The sequence below is a fragment of the Symphalangus syndactylus genome, chromosome 20 (genome assembly GCF_028878055.3).
Source record: "Symphalangus syndactylus isolate Jambi chromosome 20, NHGRI_mSymSyn1-v2.1_pri, whole genome shotgun sequence".
Lineage (NCBI taxonomy): Eukaryota > Metazoa > Chordata > Mammalia > Primates > Hylobatidae > Symphalangus > Symphalangus syndactylus.
The window spans coordinates 43,645,535-43,664,990 of NC_072442.2; the positions used below are offsets into that span (position 1 = coordinate 43,645,535).

The 19,456-nt window shown below is 46.5% G+C and overlaps 1 protein-coding gene across 50 annotated transcripts in view; it reads right to left on the reverse strand.

The window, feature by feature from the left end:
• The window catches only part of BRCA1 (BRCA1 DNA repair associated), a 102,515-nt gene that overhangs the window by 7,145 nt on the left and 75,914 nt on the right, over positions 1-19,456 (reverse strand). For 28 of the 50 annotated variants that reach the window (XM_063629067.1, XM_063629055.1, XM_063629061.1 and 25 more), the window contains 4 exons: positions 13,545-13,599; positions 11,601-11,674; positions 10,123-10,183; positions 6,453-7,949 (listed from right to left, as the gene is read on the reverse strand). In XM_063629067.1, the coding sequence (XP_063485137.1) occupies positions 7,825-7,949; positions 10,123-10,183; positions 11,601-11,674; positions 13,545-13,599 (315 nt within the window). In that variant the 3' untranslated portion in view covers positions 6,453-7,824. Of the gene's footprint in view, positions 1-5,452; positions 6,230-6,452; positions 7,950-10,122; positions 10,184-11,600; positions 11,675-13,544; positions 13,600-19,456 lie in introns of those variants that run through there. The other 22 variants (XM_063629052.1, XM_063629049.1, XM_063629047.1 and 19 more) reach the window with 5 other exon arrangements.

A 19,456-nucleotide genomic window follows, 5' to 3' on the forward strand; every position in this document is an offset into this window, starting at 1 on the left:
GCCCGGCCTGGGCTAGTGCTTTGAACCTGCAAAGAAATCATCATGAACACCACAATTATTTCCCCAGTTATTGCAGCAGCAGTCTCTCTGTCTGCCTTGAATGTCCATCATGGAGAAGACCTCGCTGATGGATAGGGGAAAATGTTATTCTTTCTGGGTGGACATTGGTCTAATTAATTACAAAGGGGTAGACTTCATAATAGGCAAAAGAGAATCAAAGAGGCCAGGTGCGGTGGCTCATGCCTGTAATCCCAGCACTTTGGGAGGCCAAGGTGGGTGGATCACCTGAGGTCAGGAGTTCAAGACCAGCCTGGCCAATGTGGTGAAACCCTGTCTCTACTAAAAATACAAAAATTAGCTGGGCGTGGTGGCAGGCGCCTGTAATCTCAGCTACTTGGGAGGGTGAGACAGGGAGAATAACGAACCCTGGAGGCGGAGGTTGCAGTGAGCTGAGATCACACCATTGCACTCCAGCCTGGGCAACAAGAGTGAAACTCTGTCTCAAAAAAAAAAAAAAAAAAAAAGAGAGAGAGAAAATCCTTAGGTGTGGGTTTAGAAGGAGTCATTCTTGGACACTTAGATCCCTTATATTGTTTTTGGAGTAAATCAGGATCATAGAAAAATGGGCGAAAGGCATTGAAGGGAATTAGCATTCCAGAATATGGCTAGTTTTCCAAAAGTCTTGAGAGTGGAACCAGTAGTTGGATAAGCCCTTCAATGCACTGAGTCCGTTCATTCATCCTTTACTTCACTCATTTAGGAAAAACTCACTGGGTGCCTAACAAAGTATCTGCTAGTTACAGAGCTGGGTTATATCAAAGATAAAATAATTATGGTCATAAAGGATTATAAGGACCTTCTAGTCAAATGGAGAGGATAAAATACGCACACAAGTAACTTCAATTGAATAAAGTCTCACAAATAAAGCAAAACTTCTGGAGTATTCTAAGTGGGGAGAGATTCTGGCCTAGAAAACCTGGAGAAGGCTCTGTAGGGATGAGGGGGCAGGATTGGGGCCTGTGGAGATGACAGATCAGGACTTGCCTAGTAGAACATAGAGTATGAGCAAAATTTATGGGTTCCTACATTTGGTGGCCAGGGTGCCTGAAAAGGAGCAGCAGGTAAGGAATTGGAAAGGTTGTGTTTGGGCTTGGGATGGAAGGTCTGGGGAGATTGGGTGGGGACAAAGGGTCAGAGATATGTATCCTTTCAGGACTCTCTTGTCTTTTCTCATCTCTCTGAATCAGGTGCTCCTTCCTCCAATTCTAGCAGCTGGAGGCTCTCACCTGGGCCTGTGGAATCTCCAGCTTTCCTTTTCATCTGGCTAAATTTTACTTAAGGCCCAAGGCCCAGCTGAGATGTCTCCACCAGAAGTTTCCCACAACAGGCAGAGCCTGGCCCCACCACACGGCCCCAAAAGAACTTTTACACCAGAATTCTGCAAGTTTTCTTTGGCTTTCTTTTCTTGCGTTACTCATTGGATAGTAACCAATTTGAAGGTCAGAAATGGAGGTTTTCACCCTCTTTTCCAGTTACATACATACACACACACACAGACACACGCATGCCCAGAATACCACAGAACTGGGCACAAAGCGTCCCCTCAATCATTAACCTTATCGTTTTGTTTTTTTGTTTTTTGAGACGGACTCTCACTCTGTCGCCTAGGTTGGAGTGCAGTGGCGCGATCATGGCTCACTGCAAGCTCTGCCTCCCAGGTTCATGCCATTCTCCTGCCTCAGCCTCCTGAGTAGCTGGGACTACAGGTGCCCGACACCATGTCCGGCTAATTTTTTTGTATTTTTAGTGCAGACAGGGTTTCACCATGTTAGCCAGGATGGTCTCGATCTCCTGACCTCGTGATCTGCCCGCCTCGGCCTCCCAAAGTGCTCGGATTACAGGCATGAGCCACTGTGCCCGGCCCATTAACCTTATTGTTATTCACTGCCTCCCTGGACTGGTTCCCAGCATAATGCACCAGAAAGAGCACAGGGCTTCAGCCTCACACAAATCATTGTTTGAATCTGGGCTCTGCCCCTTCCTTTTGTTGTGTCCTTGGGTAAGTTGCTTGACCTCTCAAAGATTCATTTTCCTCATTTGTATGTGGGGAATAGTGCATGGCACTTAGTAGGAGTGTGGCAAATGATAGTCATTAATGATTATTGTTGTTGCTGCTGAGCGCCAGCGAGATCAGATGGTCTACAGGACCCAGGGCTGGGTTTTCATTTTCTTTCCCTTTTAATTTAGTTGTCTTCTTCTCCCATCTGCCCGCTCTGTGGCTTTCCTGTCACCCGTCTATGGGTCAGCCTGCCTCTCCCTCCAGGCTAACTTTCTCGTCTCTCCTCAGAGAGCTCAGCTGTTGCTGACTCTCACAGGGTATGGGCTGTGCCTTGCGCACCATCAGTCAATAAAGATAAATTACAAAATCATTTGTTTTATTTGTTCTTGTTACCTTGAGGGCTGTCTGAAATTGCCTTTCTTTTGAAAGCCACATTTGCATATCTCTATGCGGAGTCAAAGGCTGCAGCTGTGGTTTCAGTACAATTTAAACATTAATAAAACCTCCTAAACCTTTAGCTGTTTTTTAAAAAAGCAGTCTTGCCCTTCTGCTCCTAGATTGCTAATATAATTTAATCTTTGTCCTTTGCATTGTACAGCAGTCCCCCCTTATCTGCGGGGCATATGTTCCAAGACCACAAGTGGATGCCTGAACCCTTGGATAGTACCAAACCCTATATATATTATGTTTTTCCCTATACATACATACCTATGATAAAATTTATAAATTGGGCACAGTAAGAGATTAACAACAATAACTAATAATAAAATAGAACAAGTCAAACAATACTTAGAATGGCATACAATTTAAAACGTATGACTGGTTTCCGGAATTTTCCTTTTAATATTTTTGGACCATGGTTGACCATAAGTAATTGAAATCAAAACCATGGATGAGTGGGGGGGACTACTGTCTTTGCTTTAAAGGGCCTTTTTGAAGTTAACTGAAGCCAGCTGTTGCAACCTTGTAGAGAAGAACCACTTAACAGCCCAAAAACCTTATTTATCCTTAACAAGCCCAATATTCAGGCTGGGCGCGGTGGCTCACACTTGTAATCCCAGCACTTTGGGAGGCCGAGGCGGGCGGATCACGAGGTCAGGAGATCGAGACCACGGTGAAACCTCGTCTCTACTAAAAAATACAAAAAATTAGCTGGGCGTGGTGGCAGGCGCCTGTAGTCCCACCTACTCGGAGAGGCTGAGGCAGGAGAATGGCGTGAACCCGGGAGGTGGAGCTTGCAGTGAGCCGAGATCGCACCACTGCACTCCAGCCTGGGCGACAGAGCGAGACTCCGCCTCAAAAAAAATAAATAAATAAAAAATAAAAAGATAACAAGCCCAATATTCACTACAGACAAAATAATAGACCACAGGTAACATTTTATACCAGTTAGCAGCCCCTTACACTAAGTCATTTGTTCTCAAACTTGAGCCTGTTGCAGAATCACGGGTTGCTGGCCCCACCTAAGTCTGGGATTCAGTGGGTCTGGGAATTTGCATATCTAACAAATTCCTAGGTGATGGTGTTGCCCCCTCACACTCCTATCAGGGGATCATGCTTTGAGAGCCTCTGCACTGAACTGTAAATGTTAAGCTGTCATATCATTTTGAGTCCTTGAAACCATGTCTCCACAGTTCATATTCCCCAGCCACCAGAATTGGGAGGATCTCTCTCCAGATCTTGATTCCTTCCAGTCCCTTAAACAATTGCTTACATTTTCCTGATCCTCCAGACATTCAGGATCAGCCCCTCTACACCTCCCCAATCCCTGCTCTCCATAGGAGCTGTTTCTAATTTTCCTTTTCTTTTTTTTTTTTTGAGACAGAGTGTCGCTCTGTCGCCCAGGCTGGAGTGCAGTGGCGCAATCTCGGCTTACTGCAAGCTCCACCTCCCGGGTTCACGCCATTCTCCTGCCTCAGCCTCTCCGAGTAGCTGGGACTACAGGCGCCCGCCACCACGCCCGGCTAATTTTTTGTATTTTTAGTAGAGATGGGGTTTCACCGTGGTCTCGATCTCCTGACCTCGTGATCCACCCGCCTCGGCCTCCCAAAGTGCTGGGATTACAAGCGTGAGCCACCGCGCCCAGCCAGTTTTCCTTAATTTTCTATTTGGCCAGATGTGTTGCTTTAATTTTCTCCTTGTTACAGGCAGAGTTACAGGCTGTTCAAGAGAACGAGGCATCACCGTAGTGGAGGGGGTTGCCGGCTCAGCCATTTTCCAGTAGTCTTTGATAAGTGAGCCCCCACATTCCCTGGGCAGCAGGCCCCATTCTCTGGGGCTTCTTTGCATAAATCTGCAGCTCCCCCTCATCCTGCCATTCTCTGTGTGCCGTCTGCCTCTGGGGCTGACCTTATCTGCTCTTCGCAGCCTTCAGAGGACACATTCTGGGCAGTTTGGCTCCTTCTGCTCCAACCACCCCAACACTGATTCCTTTCTTTTTCTCCTGCATGTTTTTGAGGCGATACTTTGTTGATGATTCTGGTTGCATTTTTTAAGAGGGACATAATCTGCCAGAGCTCTTCTCTAGGCCCCCTCCCTGTGCCTGCATGATGATCCTTTCTCCTCTTTCCTTTCCAGCTTCTTTGTAGAAGTTTATTTTGTAAAATGAGATAAAGGCAGTACAGGAACTAGTTCCCAAGTGCTGCTGTGCCCAGAGAGGGCTAGAGATTGTCGGGTGGAAAAGTGGGAGGACATCTTAAAGTCAGAGGTCAAAGGAACGTGGATTAACTCCATCATCAGGTAGCACTCTTAACCTGGGCCAGGCACCATGAGGCCAGGGCCTGAACTTGACTTCTGGGAAAGGTTATGCAGAGCTTGAAACAGATGGGGTATATATTTGTTGGGAGACCTTAGAGACAATTACAGAAAACTTTAATGTATTTTAGTCATCTTTGCTTTCACTCACTATTCCTGAAAAGGCAGGCTGTACTAGATGGATACTGCTTTTCCTATTAACCCATCAGTGATGGGGTCAGAAGGCTGAGGCCTGGCTTACCCACAAGGCCCAGTAGCACTTCTGCTTGCTTCCCACCTGCCTTTACTGCTAACACTGAGACTCATCAACTCGCTGGCAGGTAGACAGGGAGCTGGCATGGGCCCTAGGGAAGTCAAGCTGTAGGTGAGGATGAACTGGAAGGCTTTGACAACTAAGATACACAGTCATAAGCTGGGAGGCCAGAGAGAAGTGGAAATAGCAGCCATGATCCACTCCTATAAGACCCTTTGCCTGATATGGGGTTGCTTTTACTGTCTCCTACTATGGCCCAAAAGGGAAGTGAGTGCGAGTTCCCCTCAAAATCTAGTTCTCTCTCCAAATTCCCTTAAGGCTTGAACCTTCTGTCCTGAGGTCAGTGGCAGAGGCAGATGGAAAGCTGATGATGGGAACAGAAAGGTGGCTTTGGATCTCCAGGTAGTCATTTATTAGCTGTGCAAATCTGAGTAAAATCTTACAAACAAGGAACTTGAGATTCAACTCCCATTTTCCAATGAGGTAACAAATATCCACTTCATAGGGCTATGATGAAGACTGATATAAAATGTAATATTGGCAGTTAGCTCCATTTTCTCTATCTTCCTTCACTGTTTCCAGCAAATACAGCAGGACTGAATTATGTGATGACTTCATTCTCTTTGCTCAAAAAGGATTCCAATCTCTGAGCAGTGTGAGGACCAGGAAATAATGGTAGAGAGTGTCATCTGTGGATTAAGCATGTTAGATACAAGTGGTAGGCAGAATTCTAAAGATGTCCTCCCTTGATTGCTGTCTTCTGGTTATTCAATCCAACACTAATCTAGGTACTGCTGTGAAGGGACTTCGCAGCTATAATTAAGGCTATGGACCTTAAGATACGAAGATCACTTTGGATTACCAAGTGGGTGCAATCTAATCACTTGAGCCCTTAAAAACAGAGAAATGTCTCTGGCAGGAGTTAGAAAGATGCAACAGTCAGCAAGATTCAGTGTGAGAAAAACTTGACCACCCATTGCTGGTTTTGAAGATGGAGGCAGACAGGCCAGGAGCCTAGGAATGTGGGGAGCCTCAAGAAGCTGAGAATGATGCCCAGCCAACAGCCGGCGGGAAACAGGGATCTTAGTCCTAAAACTGCAAGGACCCAGAGCCTCTAGAAGGGAACACACCCTGCGAACACCTTTATTTTGGCCTCACGAAACCTGAAACAAAGAAACAGTTGAGCCACCTCAGACTTCTGACCTTGCAACAATTTGTTTTGGCAGCAACAGGAAATACAAAAGGTATTTAAGCTGCCTCAATAAATCCTAGGAGGTAGATACTATCATTACCCCCATTTTACAGAGTGGGAGACTGAAGCACAGTGAAAAGGCTCTGAGAAAGTCAGCTGGCCTAAGTCTCAAGAACAGTCATTCATAGTGGAAGTGTTTGCTACCAAGTTTATTTGCAGTGTTAACAGCACAACATTTACAAAACGTATTTTGTACAATCAAGTCTTCACTGCCCTTGCACACTGAGGGGGCTAGGGAAGACCTAGTCCTTCCAACAGCTATAAACAGTCCTAGATAATGAGTTTATGAAAAACACTTTTTCTTCCTTCAGCAAGCAAAATTATTTATGAAGCTGTATGGTTCAGCAATAGGGAGCAAAGGGAAAAAAATCACCTCAAAGAAAGCAACAGCTTCCTTCCTGGCTCACCAGGAATAATCCATTTTATAGATATGAAATATTCATGCCAGAGGTCTTACATTTTAAGAGGAATGGGTTACATACCAGAGCTACAACAATAAACATTTTACTTATTACTAATGAGGAATTAGAAGACTGTCTTTGGAAACCGGTTCTTGAAAATCTTCTGCTGTTTTAGAACACATTCTTTAGAAATCTAGCAAATATATCTCAGACTTTTAGAAATCTCTTCTAGTTTCATTTTCCTTTTCTTTTTTTTGAGCCACAGTCTCACTGTCACCCAGGCTGGAGTGCCGTGGCATGATCTTGGCTCACTGCAACCTCCACCTCCCGGGCTGAAGCGATTCTCCTGCCTTGGCCACCCGAGTAGCTGGGATTACAGGCGTCCACCACCATGCATGGCTAATTTCTGTATTTTTAGTAAAGATGGGGTTTCACCATGTTGGCCAGGCTGGTTTCGAACTCCTGACCTCCAGTGATCCGCCCACCTCGGCCTCCCAAAGTGCTGGGATTATAGGCGTGAGCCACCATGCCCAGCCTTCAAGTTTCCTTTTCATTTCTAATACCTGCCTCAGAATTTTCTCCCCAGTGTTCCACTCCAACATTTGAGAACTGCCCAAGGACTATTCTGATTTTAAGTCACATAGTCGATCCCAAGCACTCTCCTTCCATTGAAGGGTCTGACTCTCTGCCTTTGTGAACATAGGGTTTTAGAGAGGCAAATTTAGGGAAACCAGCTATTCTCTTGAGGCCAAGCCACTCTGTGATTCCAGCCCTAAGCCAACAGCCCGAATAGAAAGAATAGGGCTGATAAATAATGAATCACCATCTTGCTCAATTGGTGGCGTTTAAATGGTTTTAAAATCTTCTCAGGTGAAAAATTACCATAATTTTGTGCTCATGGCAGATTTCAAAGGGAGACTTCAAGCAGAAAATCTTTAAGGGACCCTTGCATAGCCAGAAGTCCTTTTAAGGCTGATGTACATAAAATTTAGTAGCCAGGACAGTGGAAGGACTGAAGAGTGAGAGGAGCTCCCAGGGCCTGGAAAGGCCACTTTGTAAGCTCATTCTTGGGGTCCTGTGGCTCTGTACCTGTGGCTGGCTGCAGTCAGTAGTGGCTGTGGGGGATCTGGGGTATCAGGTAGGTATCCAGCTCCTGGCACTGGTAGAGTGCTACACTGTCCAACACCCACTCTCGGGTCACCACAGGTGCCTCACACATCTGCCCAATTGCTGGAGACAGAGAACACAAGCAGAGATTAGTGTCAATTCATTCTCCTGGACCAGGCTCTCATCAATCTACTCCAGGGTCCTGGTTTTATGAGTTCTTAGGATTAATGAGGTAGAAGCCAGTTTTTTTTTTTTTGTTTTTTTTTTTTTTTGGAGACGGAGTCTTGCTCTGTCGCCCAGGCTAGAGCGCAATGGTGCAATCTCGGCTCATTCAACCTCTGCCTCCCGGGTTCAAGCAATTCTCCTGTCTCCGCCTCCTGAGTAGCTGGAATTACAGGCACATGCCATCACACCCAGCTAATTTTTGTATTTTTAGTAGAGACAGGGTTTCACCATGTTGGCCAGGCTGGTCTCCAACTCCTGACCTCAGGTGATCCACCCACCTTGGCCTCCCAAAATGCTGGGATTACAGGTGTGAGCCACTGCGCCTGGCCTTTTTTTTTTTTTTTTTTTTTTTTGAGACGGAGTCTTGCTCTTGTTGCTCAGCCTGGAATGCAATGGCACGATCTCAGCTCACTGCAACCTCCACCTCCCGGGTTCAAGCAATTCTCCTGCCTCAGCCTCCCAAGTAGCAGGGATTACAGGTGCCTGCCACCACGCCAGGCTAATTGTTTTTTTCTTTTTTTTCAGATGGAGTCTTGCTCTGTCACTCAGGCTGGATTGTGATGGTGCAATCTCAGCTCACTGCAACCTCAACATCCTGGGTTCAAGCGATTATCCTGCCTCAGTCTCCCAAGTAGCTGGGACTACAGGTGCGTGCCACCATACCTGGCTAATTTTTTTTAGTATTTTTAGTAGAGATGGGGTTTTGCCATGTTGGCCAGGCTGGTCTCAAACTCCTGATGTCAGGTGATCTGCCCTGAGGCTGAGGCAGGAGAATCATTTGAACCTAGGAGGCGAAGGTTGCAGTGAGCCAAGACTGGGCCACTGCACTCCAGCCTGCTAGGTGACAGAGTGAGACTCCACCTCAAAAAAAAAAAAAAAAAAGGCAATGCTTCAGGACATAAGGCCTTGCTCTGAAGAGGCCGTAGGAGTGACTGCTGGTGATGGTGAAAGCCCACAGCCTCTGGCAACTGTATTAACATGAACTTCAATCTGTTAAAGGAAAGCCACCAGGAAAACAGCATTGTAATTTAACAATGTGGAAAAATGTATGTAATATCTCAAGGAAAAAGGCAAAACAGTGTAATTATGATTACATTTTGTAAAATACACATGTGTATATATACGCACATATGCCTGGTGGAATTTTATGGTGATCATCTCCAAGTGGTGGAATTACTGGGATTATTTTATTGTTTTTGTGTAAATTTGTACTTTCTTTTTTCTTTTTTTTTTTTTTTTTTTTGAGACGGAGTCTTGCTCTTTCACCCAGGCCAGAGTGCAGTGGTGCGATCTCGGCTCACTGCAAGCTCTGCCTCCCGGGTTCACGCCATTCTCTTGCCTCAGCCTCCCGAGTAGCTGGGACTACAGGCGCCCGCCACCGCGCCCGGCTAATTTTTTGTATTTTTTAGTAGAGACGGGGTTTCACTGTGTTAGCTAGGATGGTCTCGATCTCCTGACCTCGTGATCCGCCCGCCTCGGCCTCCCAAAGTGCAGGGATTACAGGCGTGAGCCACCGCGCCCGGCCTGTACTTTCTTTTTTCTTTCTGAGACACGGTCTCGCTCTGTCGCCCAGGCTGGAATGCAGTGGTGTGATCGTGGCTCACTGAAGCATTGACTTCTTGAGCTCAAGTGATCCTCCCACCTCAGCTTCCCAAGTAGCTGTGACTACAGGCATCTGCCACCACACCCAGCTGCTTTTCAAATTTGTTGTACAGATGAAGTCTCCTTATGTTGCCCAGGCTGGTCTCGAACTTCTAGGCTCCCACCTTGGCCTCCATCTTGACCTCCCAAAGTGCTGGAATTATAGGCATGAGCCACCATGCTCAGCCTTGATTTATATTTTTGTGATGAACATTCATATCTTACTCCCACCCCATGGAAACAGTTCATGTATTACTTTTACAATATAAAATAAACAACAATAAAAATGTCAAAAAGACATTTTAGCCATTCATTCGACAAATATTTAAAGTGTGCCAAGAACTGTGCTACTCAAGCACCAGGTAATGAGTGATAAACCAAACCCATGCAAAAGGACCCCATATAGCACAGGTACATGCAGGCACCTTACCATGGAAGCCATTGTCCTCTGTCCAGGCATCTGGCTGCACAACCACAATTGGGTGGACACCCTGGATCCCAGGAAGGAAAGAGCATTGGAAGTGTCAGAGCGGGACTACTGGAACTGTCACTTCATCATTTTTTTTTTGTTTTTGAGACAGGGTCTTGCTCTATCACCCAGGCTGGAGTGCAGTGGTGTGATCTTAGCTCACTGCAACCTCTGCCTCCTGGGCTCAAGCAATCCTTCCACCTCAGCCTCCCAAGTAGCTGGAACTACAGACGCGTACCACCACCTCTGGCTAATTTTTTTGTCTTTTTGGTAGAGACAGGGTTTTGCCATGTTGCCCAGGCTGGTCTCAAACTCCTGGGCTCAACTTCACCCCCGGGATTATAGGCATGATCCACCGCACCCGGCCTTGGCTAATTTTTCATAATTTTTTTGTAGACATGAGGTCCTACTGTATTGCCCAGGCTGGTCTTTAGCTCCCAGGCTCAAGCGATTCTCCCACCTTGGCCTCCCAGTGTTGTGATTACAGGGGTGAGGCACTAGGCCCAGCCCATCATTTCTCTTTTTTTTGTTTTTTTGAGACGGAGTCTCGCTCTGTCGCCCGGGCTGGAGTGCAGTGGCACGATCTTGGCTCATTGCAACCTCCGCCTCCGGGGTTCAAGTGATTCTCCTGCCCCAGCCTCTCAAGTAGCTGGGACTACAGGCGTGCACCACTATGCCCAGCTAATTTTTGTATTTTTAGTAGGGACGGGGTTTCGCCATATTGGTTGGCCAGGATGGTCTCGATCTCTTGACCTTGTGATCTGCCCACCTCAGCCTCCCAAAGTGCTGAGATTACAGGCGTGAGCCACCGCGCCTAGCTTTTTTCTCTCTCTTTTTTTTTTTTTTAGACAAAGTCTCACTCTGTCACCCAGTCTGGAGTGCAGTGGTGAAATCTTGGCTCACTGCAACCTCTGCCTCTCAGGTTCAAGCGATGCTCACACCTCAACTTCCCAAGTAGCTGGCATTACAGGCATGCTCCACCAGGCCCGGCTACTTTTTGTTTTGTTTTGTTTTGTTTTTAGTAGAGATGGAGTTTCACCATGTTGGCCAGGCTGGTCTCAAACTCCTGACAAGTGATCCACCTGCCTCGGCCTCCCAAAGTGCTGGGATTACAGGCATGAGCCACCATGCCCAGCCTCCAGCCCATCATTTCTTGATGATTTGTTGAAACACAGTATGCTGGGGCAGTCACAGAGAGGAGGGGGAGGGACATATGGCAAAAAGAGAGGGAAAGAGTCTGCCCTCAGTATATTTAATATGTGCAGTTCTCAAATCCTTAACATCCCTTATAGGTGGAGTCTTCTGGCACAGGTATGTGGGCAGAGAAGGCTTCTGAGGCTACAGTAGGGGCGTCCATAGGGACTGACAGGTGTCAGTCTTGCTCAATCACAGGAGAGAATATTGTGTCCTCCCTCTCTGACAGGGCACCCAATACTTACTGTGCCAAGGGTGAATGATGAAAGCTCCTTCACCACAGAAGCACCACACAGCTGTACCATCCACTCCAGTTGATCTAAACAGGATATTCAGATGTAAAATCACTGCAATAATCTGCGTACTTAACCCAGGCCCTCTACCCTACACTCTCAGGATGAAGGCTTATAGCAACACCTCTCAATGGGAGAGTCTGTCTCTCTGCTCCAAAGGACAATGGTCTTAAAATAGTAGGGGTATGGATTTGAAGTCAATTTGCCACTGATATGCCATGTACTCTGGTTATCAGTCTCCATAAGTCCACTTGGTATAAGCTTTGATAGTCTCTCAAATAAAATGCTTGAAAGAAAAAAAATAAATCGAAGATCTAATTTCCATTAATTGCTAAATTGCTGGCTAAGACACTGTGTGAAAAAACACCCACCTTCCTTCCCTCCCTTCCTCCCTTCATCCTAATTCTGTGTTGGTTGATAATCACAGCCACTGAAAATACCATACTTGGTGGTAATTACTGTAAATGTCAAGAGATGGGAATATAATTCATCCAGTCAAAAAAATACACGTTATCCTGGTTAGAGACTCAGCAGGGAAAGGCTACATGCTGAGCTGGAATCCATATACTCAGGGGAATAGAAATCAGAGGAGACTGTGGAGATGTTCTCTGTGTACCTGGAAAATCAGAACTGCCCAATGGGCTCTGTTGGATGTGTTCTTCAAGACATTCATGTATGTTGCTCTTTCCCATCAGCCCGTTTCTGGGAATTGCTGAGGTGCTCCTGTCTGTCTGACTGAACGAAGGTTGACTAACTCACCCCCAAAATAATACTTCCTGGCAACCCTGGTTTCCACTATACCAAAGTAAAAAAACACTGAGAAATCCTTGAGTGGAACTTGGAAATTTCATAAAAATCCAATTGATAATAGAGGATGGAAGCAAAATTACATTGCAGCCAGGTTTTCTTGCTGTCACTGATCTGCCTGTGACCAGACGCTAAGGCCTTCCTCTAAGGTGTAAGAGGACCTAAGTCCCTGGGCAGAAGCAGGCACAGGAGGCAAAGGTGGGTAGCTTTTGCTGTGAAAAGAACAAACCAAATTTATACACACACCAAGGCCTTTGTGCTGCGCAACTCCAGAGGTGAGCTTTATAGCAGTCCTAAGCATAACATTGTATTCAGTGTCAAGTTTAATTAGAAAATGTTCACGGAGAGGGCTGGGCACAGTGGCTCACACCTGTAATCCTAGCACTTTGGGAGGCTGAGGAGGGTGGATCACGAGGTCAGGAGATCGGGACCATATTGGCTAACATGGTGAAACCCCGTCTCTACTAAAAAAAAAAAAATACAAAAAATTAGCCAGGCGTGGTGGCACACGCCTGTAGTCTCAGCTATTTGGGAGGCTGAGGCAGGAGAATCACTTGAACCCGGGAGGTGGAGGTTGCAGTGAGCCGAGATCGCGCCACTGCACTCTAGCCTGGGCGATAGAGACTCGACCTCAAAAAAAAAAAAGAAAAAGAAAAGAAAATGTTCACCGAGAATCTTCCCCTGCTCTGGGCCTGTTCATGGTGGGCCAGCTGCTGTGCTTTCTTCTATGTAAGTAAATTAAGATGGTTTAGGAAGAGGAGAACTCCTTCTTGATTTTTACCTATCCAAAGGTATTTTCTCACTAACATGTTGGCACTAACAGCAGCTAAACGCCATCTGAACACGTAACATACTGAATCCTAACTATTCACCACCTTCATGCTCTTGAGAAGGGGGCAAGGTATAGCTTTTTTTTGCCACAGGATAACATTTAGGTGCTGTTTTGTTTGGAGGGTGGTAGAGAAATAGAATAGCCTCTAGAACAACTCAGCAATCTGAGGAACCCCCATCGTGGGATCTTGCTTATAATACTACACTATGTAAGACAAAGGCTGGTGCTGGAACTCTGGAGTTCTCCCAGGCTCTTACCTGTGGGCATGTTGGTGAAGGGCCCATAGCAACAGATTTCTAGCCCTCTGAAGATCTGGAAGAAGAGAGGAAGAGCGAGGGACAGGGGAATGGAGAGAAGGAAAATCTAGTTATAAAAGAATATTGGCTTTTATTCAAAAAACACACTTTCAAAAAGGAAGAGCTTTTCTTTTTCTTCTGTTCACCACCTGATGATTTCTGCTGCTACTTCCCAGGGACAAGCAGTCCAATGTCCAGAACACTACAGGATTTCAGAAGATCTTTTTGAAGTGCATATGTAGTTGACCTGCACTCTACAGGCATTCTTTGTCATTCAAGGACTGAGCATTCACTTTTGCCACCAATCAGGCCAAGGCTCCTCCCTAATGATCTCTGCAGGTGCTTTTACTTGTTTTTTTTTTTTTTTTTTTTTTGAGACGGAGTCTCGCTCTGTCGCCTGGGGTGGAGTGCAGTGGCGCAATCTCGGCTCACTGCAAGCTCCGCCTGCCGGGTTCACGCCATTCCCCTGCCTCAGCCTCTCTGAGTAGCTGGGACTACAGGCGCCCGCCACCACGCCCGGCTAATTTTTTGTATTTTTTAGTAGAGACGGGGTTTCACCGTGGTCTCGATCTCCTGACCTTGTGATCCGCCCACCTCGGCCTCCCAAAGTGCTGGGATTACAAGCGTGAGCCACCGCGCCCGGCCGCTTTTACTTGTTAGATGCAAGGGAAAAAATGTCCTTCTGTATGTTTAATAAGAGGCTTGGATGCCTAGAAACTCAAAGTTATTGGCTGAAGTTTGATGTTTATCCAGACTTGGTACCTCAAGTACTCACCATGACCCCATCAACAGAGTGGTCTATGTTGATTTTAGGTGTACACGCTCCTTGTCTCCTCTGTTTTTTTTTTTTTTTGAGACGGAGTCTCTCTCTGTCACCTAGGCTGGAGTGTAGTGGTGCGATCTGGGCTCACTGCAACCTCTGCCTCCAGGGTTCAAGCGATTCTCCTGCCTTAGCCTCCTAAGTAGCTAGGATTACAGGCGCACACAACCACGCCTGGCTAATTTTTGTATTTTTAGTAGAGACAGGGTTTCACCATGTTGGTCAGGCTGGTCTCGAACTCCTGACCTCGTGATCTGCCCGTCTCGGCCTTCCAAAGTGTTGGGATTACAGGCATGAGCCACTGCGCCCGGCCCTCTCTGACTTTCTTCTAGCCCCCTAAACATCTGTTCCTTCTTTCTCACTACTCTGAGAATGGCCATTGTATCTTTAGGCCACCTAAGCAGTTTTTAATCTAGAAGTGAAGCCAGGTTCTGCCTCTCCTCATTGAACTAGCCTGACTGCCTGGTTTCCTGAAGACACAGATCACACTGCACCGCCTCTTCCACTTACAGGGCTGGGCAACACTGTTCAAAACAACTTTCTGTGATAGTCACAATGTTCTATATCTATGCTAATAAGGTAGCCATGAGTTACATATAGTTATTGAGCATTGGAGATGTGGTTAGGGTGAATGAAGAACTAAACTTCATATTTTAATTTTTTTCTTTTTTTTTTTGAAGAGATGAGGTCTCATTCTGTCACTCAGGCTGGAGTAAAGTGGCACGATCGTAGCTTGCTGCAGTATTGAACTCCTGGGCTCAAGCAATCCTCTTGCCTCAGCCTCCTAAGTAGCTGGGATTACAGGTGCACACCACCACGACTGGCTAATTTGTAAAATTTAAATTTAAACAGTCCCATGTGGCTGGTGGCAATAGTGTGGGACAGTGCAAATTCTCATATACACACTGGCATAGGTTCTTAGCAAATAACTTGGGTATCACTTAAAAATAAACCCTAAAATTGTATCATTTGGATGGATATGTTTTGGGTGACTCTCAGTGTCTTGACCTTCCCATTGCAATAAAAAGAAAAGTGCTGAGGCCTAAAATTCACCTGGCTTCAAAGAGACTGCGATAGAGAAAAAAATCAGGAAACTAAAAATACACAGATGGCCTTTCAGAAAGTGGTCACCCTCCCCCTTGACAGACAGACTGACGGACGTACACACACACACACACACTCTTACTTTACCGCCAGAGGGAAAAGAAAGGGCAGCAGGACAAGTCTGTGTTTTTTTTTTTTTTTTTTTTTTTTGAGACGGGGTCTCGCACTGTTGCCTGGGCTGGAGTGCAATGGCGCCATCTCGGCTCACTGCAACCTCCACCTCCTGGGTTCAAGCAATTCTCCTGCCTCAGCCTCCCCAGTAGCTGGGATTACAGGTGCACACCACCACACCCAGCTAATTTTTTGTATTTTTAGTAGAGACAGGGGTTTCACTATGTTGGCCAGGCTGGTCTTGAACTCCTGACCTCATGATCCACCCGCCTCGGCCTCCCAAAGACAAGTCTGCTTGTTTTAAGGGACAGCATCCATCTGTGCCACTCTCACTATCTGCATGAATAAACTGCACCCCCAACCTGTTGATAGGACCTACATGCTCATAATGCTAGAAGTTCTCCCCAGGCAGCCAGCTGGAGCCAAATGCTGACATGAAAAGTACAAAAGATTAGGAATGTTTATATCCAGGCTAACACTCAGTGATGAGGATGTCTAGTTATGAGATAAGAAATTTGAAGTTTCGGGCTTGGTGTAGTGGCTCACACCTATAATCCCAGCACTTTGGGAGGCTGAGGCAGGCGGATCACGAGGTCAAGAGATGGAGACCATCCTGTCTAACATGGTGAAAACCCATCTCTACTAAAAATACAAAAAATTAGCTGGGCATGGTGGCGGGCACCTGTAGTCCCAGCTACTCAGGAGGCTGAGGCAGGAGAATGGTGTGAACCCAGGAGGTGGAGCTGGTAGTGAGCCGAGACCGCGCCACTGCCCTCCAGCCTGGGTGACATAGCGAGACTCTGTCTCAAAAAAAAAAAAAAAAAAAAGAAATTTGAAGTTTTGGGCCGGGTGTGGTGGCCTGTAATCCCAGCACTTTGGGAGGCCGAAGTGGGTGGATCACTTGAGGTCGGGAGTTCAAGACCAGCCTGACCAACATGGAGAAACCCCATCTCTACTAAAAATACAAAATTAGCTGGGTGTGGTGGCACATGCCTGTAATCCTAGCTCCTTGGGAGGCTGAGGCAGGAGAATCACTTGAACCCGGGAGGCAGAGATTGCGGTGAGCTGAGATCCTGCCATTGTACTCCAGCCTGGGCAAGAAGAGCGAAACTTCATCTAAAAAAAAAAAAAGAAATTTGAAGTTTCACCTCTACATATACATTTCTCTTCCAGAGAAAAATACTATGACATTTAGTATCTTCAGAATGTCATTACTTTGACCACATACTTTCCATTATTGCTATTCTGCATGGAGGAAAAAATCCAAAGCACTAGAATTTCTTTTTAAAGAGGGGAAGAATCTGGTGCTAATACTACCTAGCATACAGTGGAGGAAAAACAGAGGACTGGCTCACATGGCGCTCCCCTGTGGTAAAGGCAGAAGCAGAAATAAGGCCAACAGCTTCTCTTGGCATCTGGAACAATTACTTGATAGGCTCAGAAGGTAAAAACAGGCTGACCTCAAGAGTTCAAAACTCCAGGCTTGATTTGTGATCATGTCCCAAAGCAGTTTTCCTTAGGAAATTACCTCTACTGGTTCCCTCTTAAGTTTCTATAAAGGGACAGAAAGTGCTCAGTAGAAGGATGTTTTGTTTTGTTTTGAGACAAGGTCTCATAATGTTGGCCAGGCTGGAGTGCAGTAGCACCATCATGGCTCACTGCAGCCTCGACCTCCCAGACTCAAGCATTCTTCTCACCTCAGCCTTCTGAGTAGCTGGGAATACAGGAGTGCGCTACAACACCCAATTAATTTTTAAACTTTTTTGCAGAGACAGGGTTTTACTATGTTGCCCAGGCTAGTCTTGAACTCCTGGGTTCAAGTGATCCTCCTGCCTTGGCCTCCTAAAGTGCTGGGATTACAGAAGTGAGCCGCTGCGCCCAGCTGGGATTTTTTTTTTTGAGATGAAGTCTCCCTCTTGTCCCCAGGCTGGAGTGCAGTGGTGCAATCTTGGCTCACTGCAACCTCCGCCTCCCAGGTTCAACCGATTCTCTAGCCTCAGCCTCCCGAGTAATCCTGAGCTGGGATTACAGGTGCCTACCACCAGGCCCAGCTAATTTTTGTATTTTTAGTAGAGATGGGGTTTCACCATGTTGGCCAGGCTGGTCTTGAACTCCTGACCTCAGGTGATCCACCCGCCTTGGGCTCCCAAAGTGCTGGGATTAGAGGGATGAGCCACCGCGACCAGCCTGGGATGTTCTGAAATGCCTGGTAGTGCACACTTGAAAAAGGAAGAAAAGCAGACTGGGAACATAGCACTTAGGGAGCTGAGAAAGCAGCCAGCTCAGGCCTGACAGGTAGGTGTGAAATCTTGCAGAGTTCTCCCTGAGAGGTAGTCAGAGTTCTGGCTAAGTCATCTGCTACAATATGATCAGGAGAAAGTCACTGAGTCTTCTTGGGTCTCATCTGCAAAGTTGTTAGAATGCTCCATTTATTTTCCCTCCGTGAAGCCTTCAACAACTTTTCAAGAAACTATAGTATTGTTTTTAAGAGTTTAGACTTGGAGGCCGGGTGCAGTGGCTCATGCCTGTAATCCCAGCACTTTGGGAGGCCGAGGCGGGTGGATCACTGGAGGCCAGGAGATCAAGGCCAGCCGGGCCAACATGGCAAAACCCCATCTCTAATAAAAACATAAAAATTAAGGCTGGGCGTGGTGGCTCACCCCTGTAATCCCAGCACTTTGGGAGCCTGAGGCAGGCGGATCATCTGAGGTCAGGAATTTGAGACCAGCCTGGCCAACATGTTGAAACCCTGTTTCTACTAAAAATACAAAAAATTATCTGGGTGTGGTGGCATGTGCCTGTAATCCCAGCTATTTGGGAGGCTAAGGCACGAGAATCATTTGAACCTGGGAGCTGGAGGCTGCAGTGAGCTGAGATTGCGCCACTGCACTCCAGACTGGCCAACAGAATCAGACAAAAAATTAGCTAGTTGTTGTGGCACATGCCTGTAATCCTAGCCACGTGGGAGGCCAAGGCACAAGAATTGCTTGAACTTGGGAGGTGAAGGTCGCAGTGAGCAGAGATAGCGGCACTGCACTCCAGCCTGGATGACAGAGTAAGACTCTGGCCCAAAAAATAAATTAACAAAGAATTTAGACTTGGAGCTAGACTTCCTGAGTTCAACTTCTAGTTCCATCACTTATTAGCTGTGTAACTTTGAGCAACTTATTCAACCTCTCTGAGCCTCAATTTTCACATCTGTAATATAGGCATAATTACAGTACATAGCTCATAGAGTTGTCATAAAATTGTTAATTAGTTAAAACATGGTTGGGCCTTTAGAGCAGTCCCGGCATAGAGTGATCTTTTTTTTTGAGACCTTCTGTCTGTTGTCCAGGCTGGAGTGCAGTGGTGCAATCTCCGTTCACTGCAGTCCCCACCTCTTGGGCTCAAGAGATACTCTCAACTCAGCCTTCCGAGTAGCTGGAACTACAAGTACATGCCACCACGCCTGGCTAATTTTTGTATTTTTTTTTTGGTAGAGATGGGGTTTTTCCATGTTTCCCAGGCTGGTATCAAACTCCTTGGCTCAAGAGATCTGCCTGCCTCAGCCTCCCAAAGTTCTGGGATAACAGGAATGAGCCACTGTGCCTGGCCTAGTGAACATTATATAAATTTTAGCTATTATTGGCCGGGCACGGTGGCTCACGCCTATCCCAGCACTTGAGGAGGCCAAGGCGGGTGGATCACAAGGTCAGGGGTTCAAGACCAGCCTGGGCAAGATGGTGAAACCCTGTCTCTACTAAAAACTACAAAAATTAGCTGGGCGTGGAGGCAGGTGCCTGTCATCCCAGCTACTCAGGAGGCTGAGGCAGGAGACTCGGTTGAACCTAGGCGG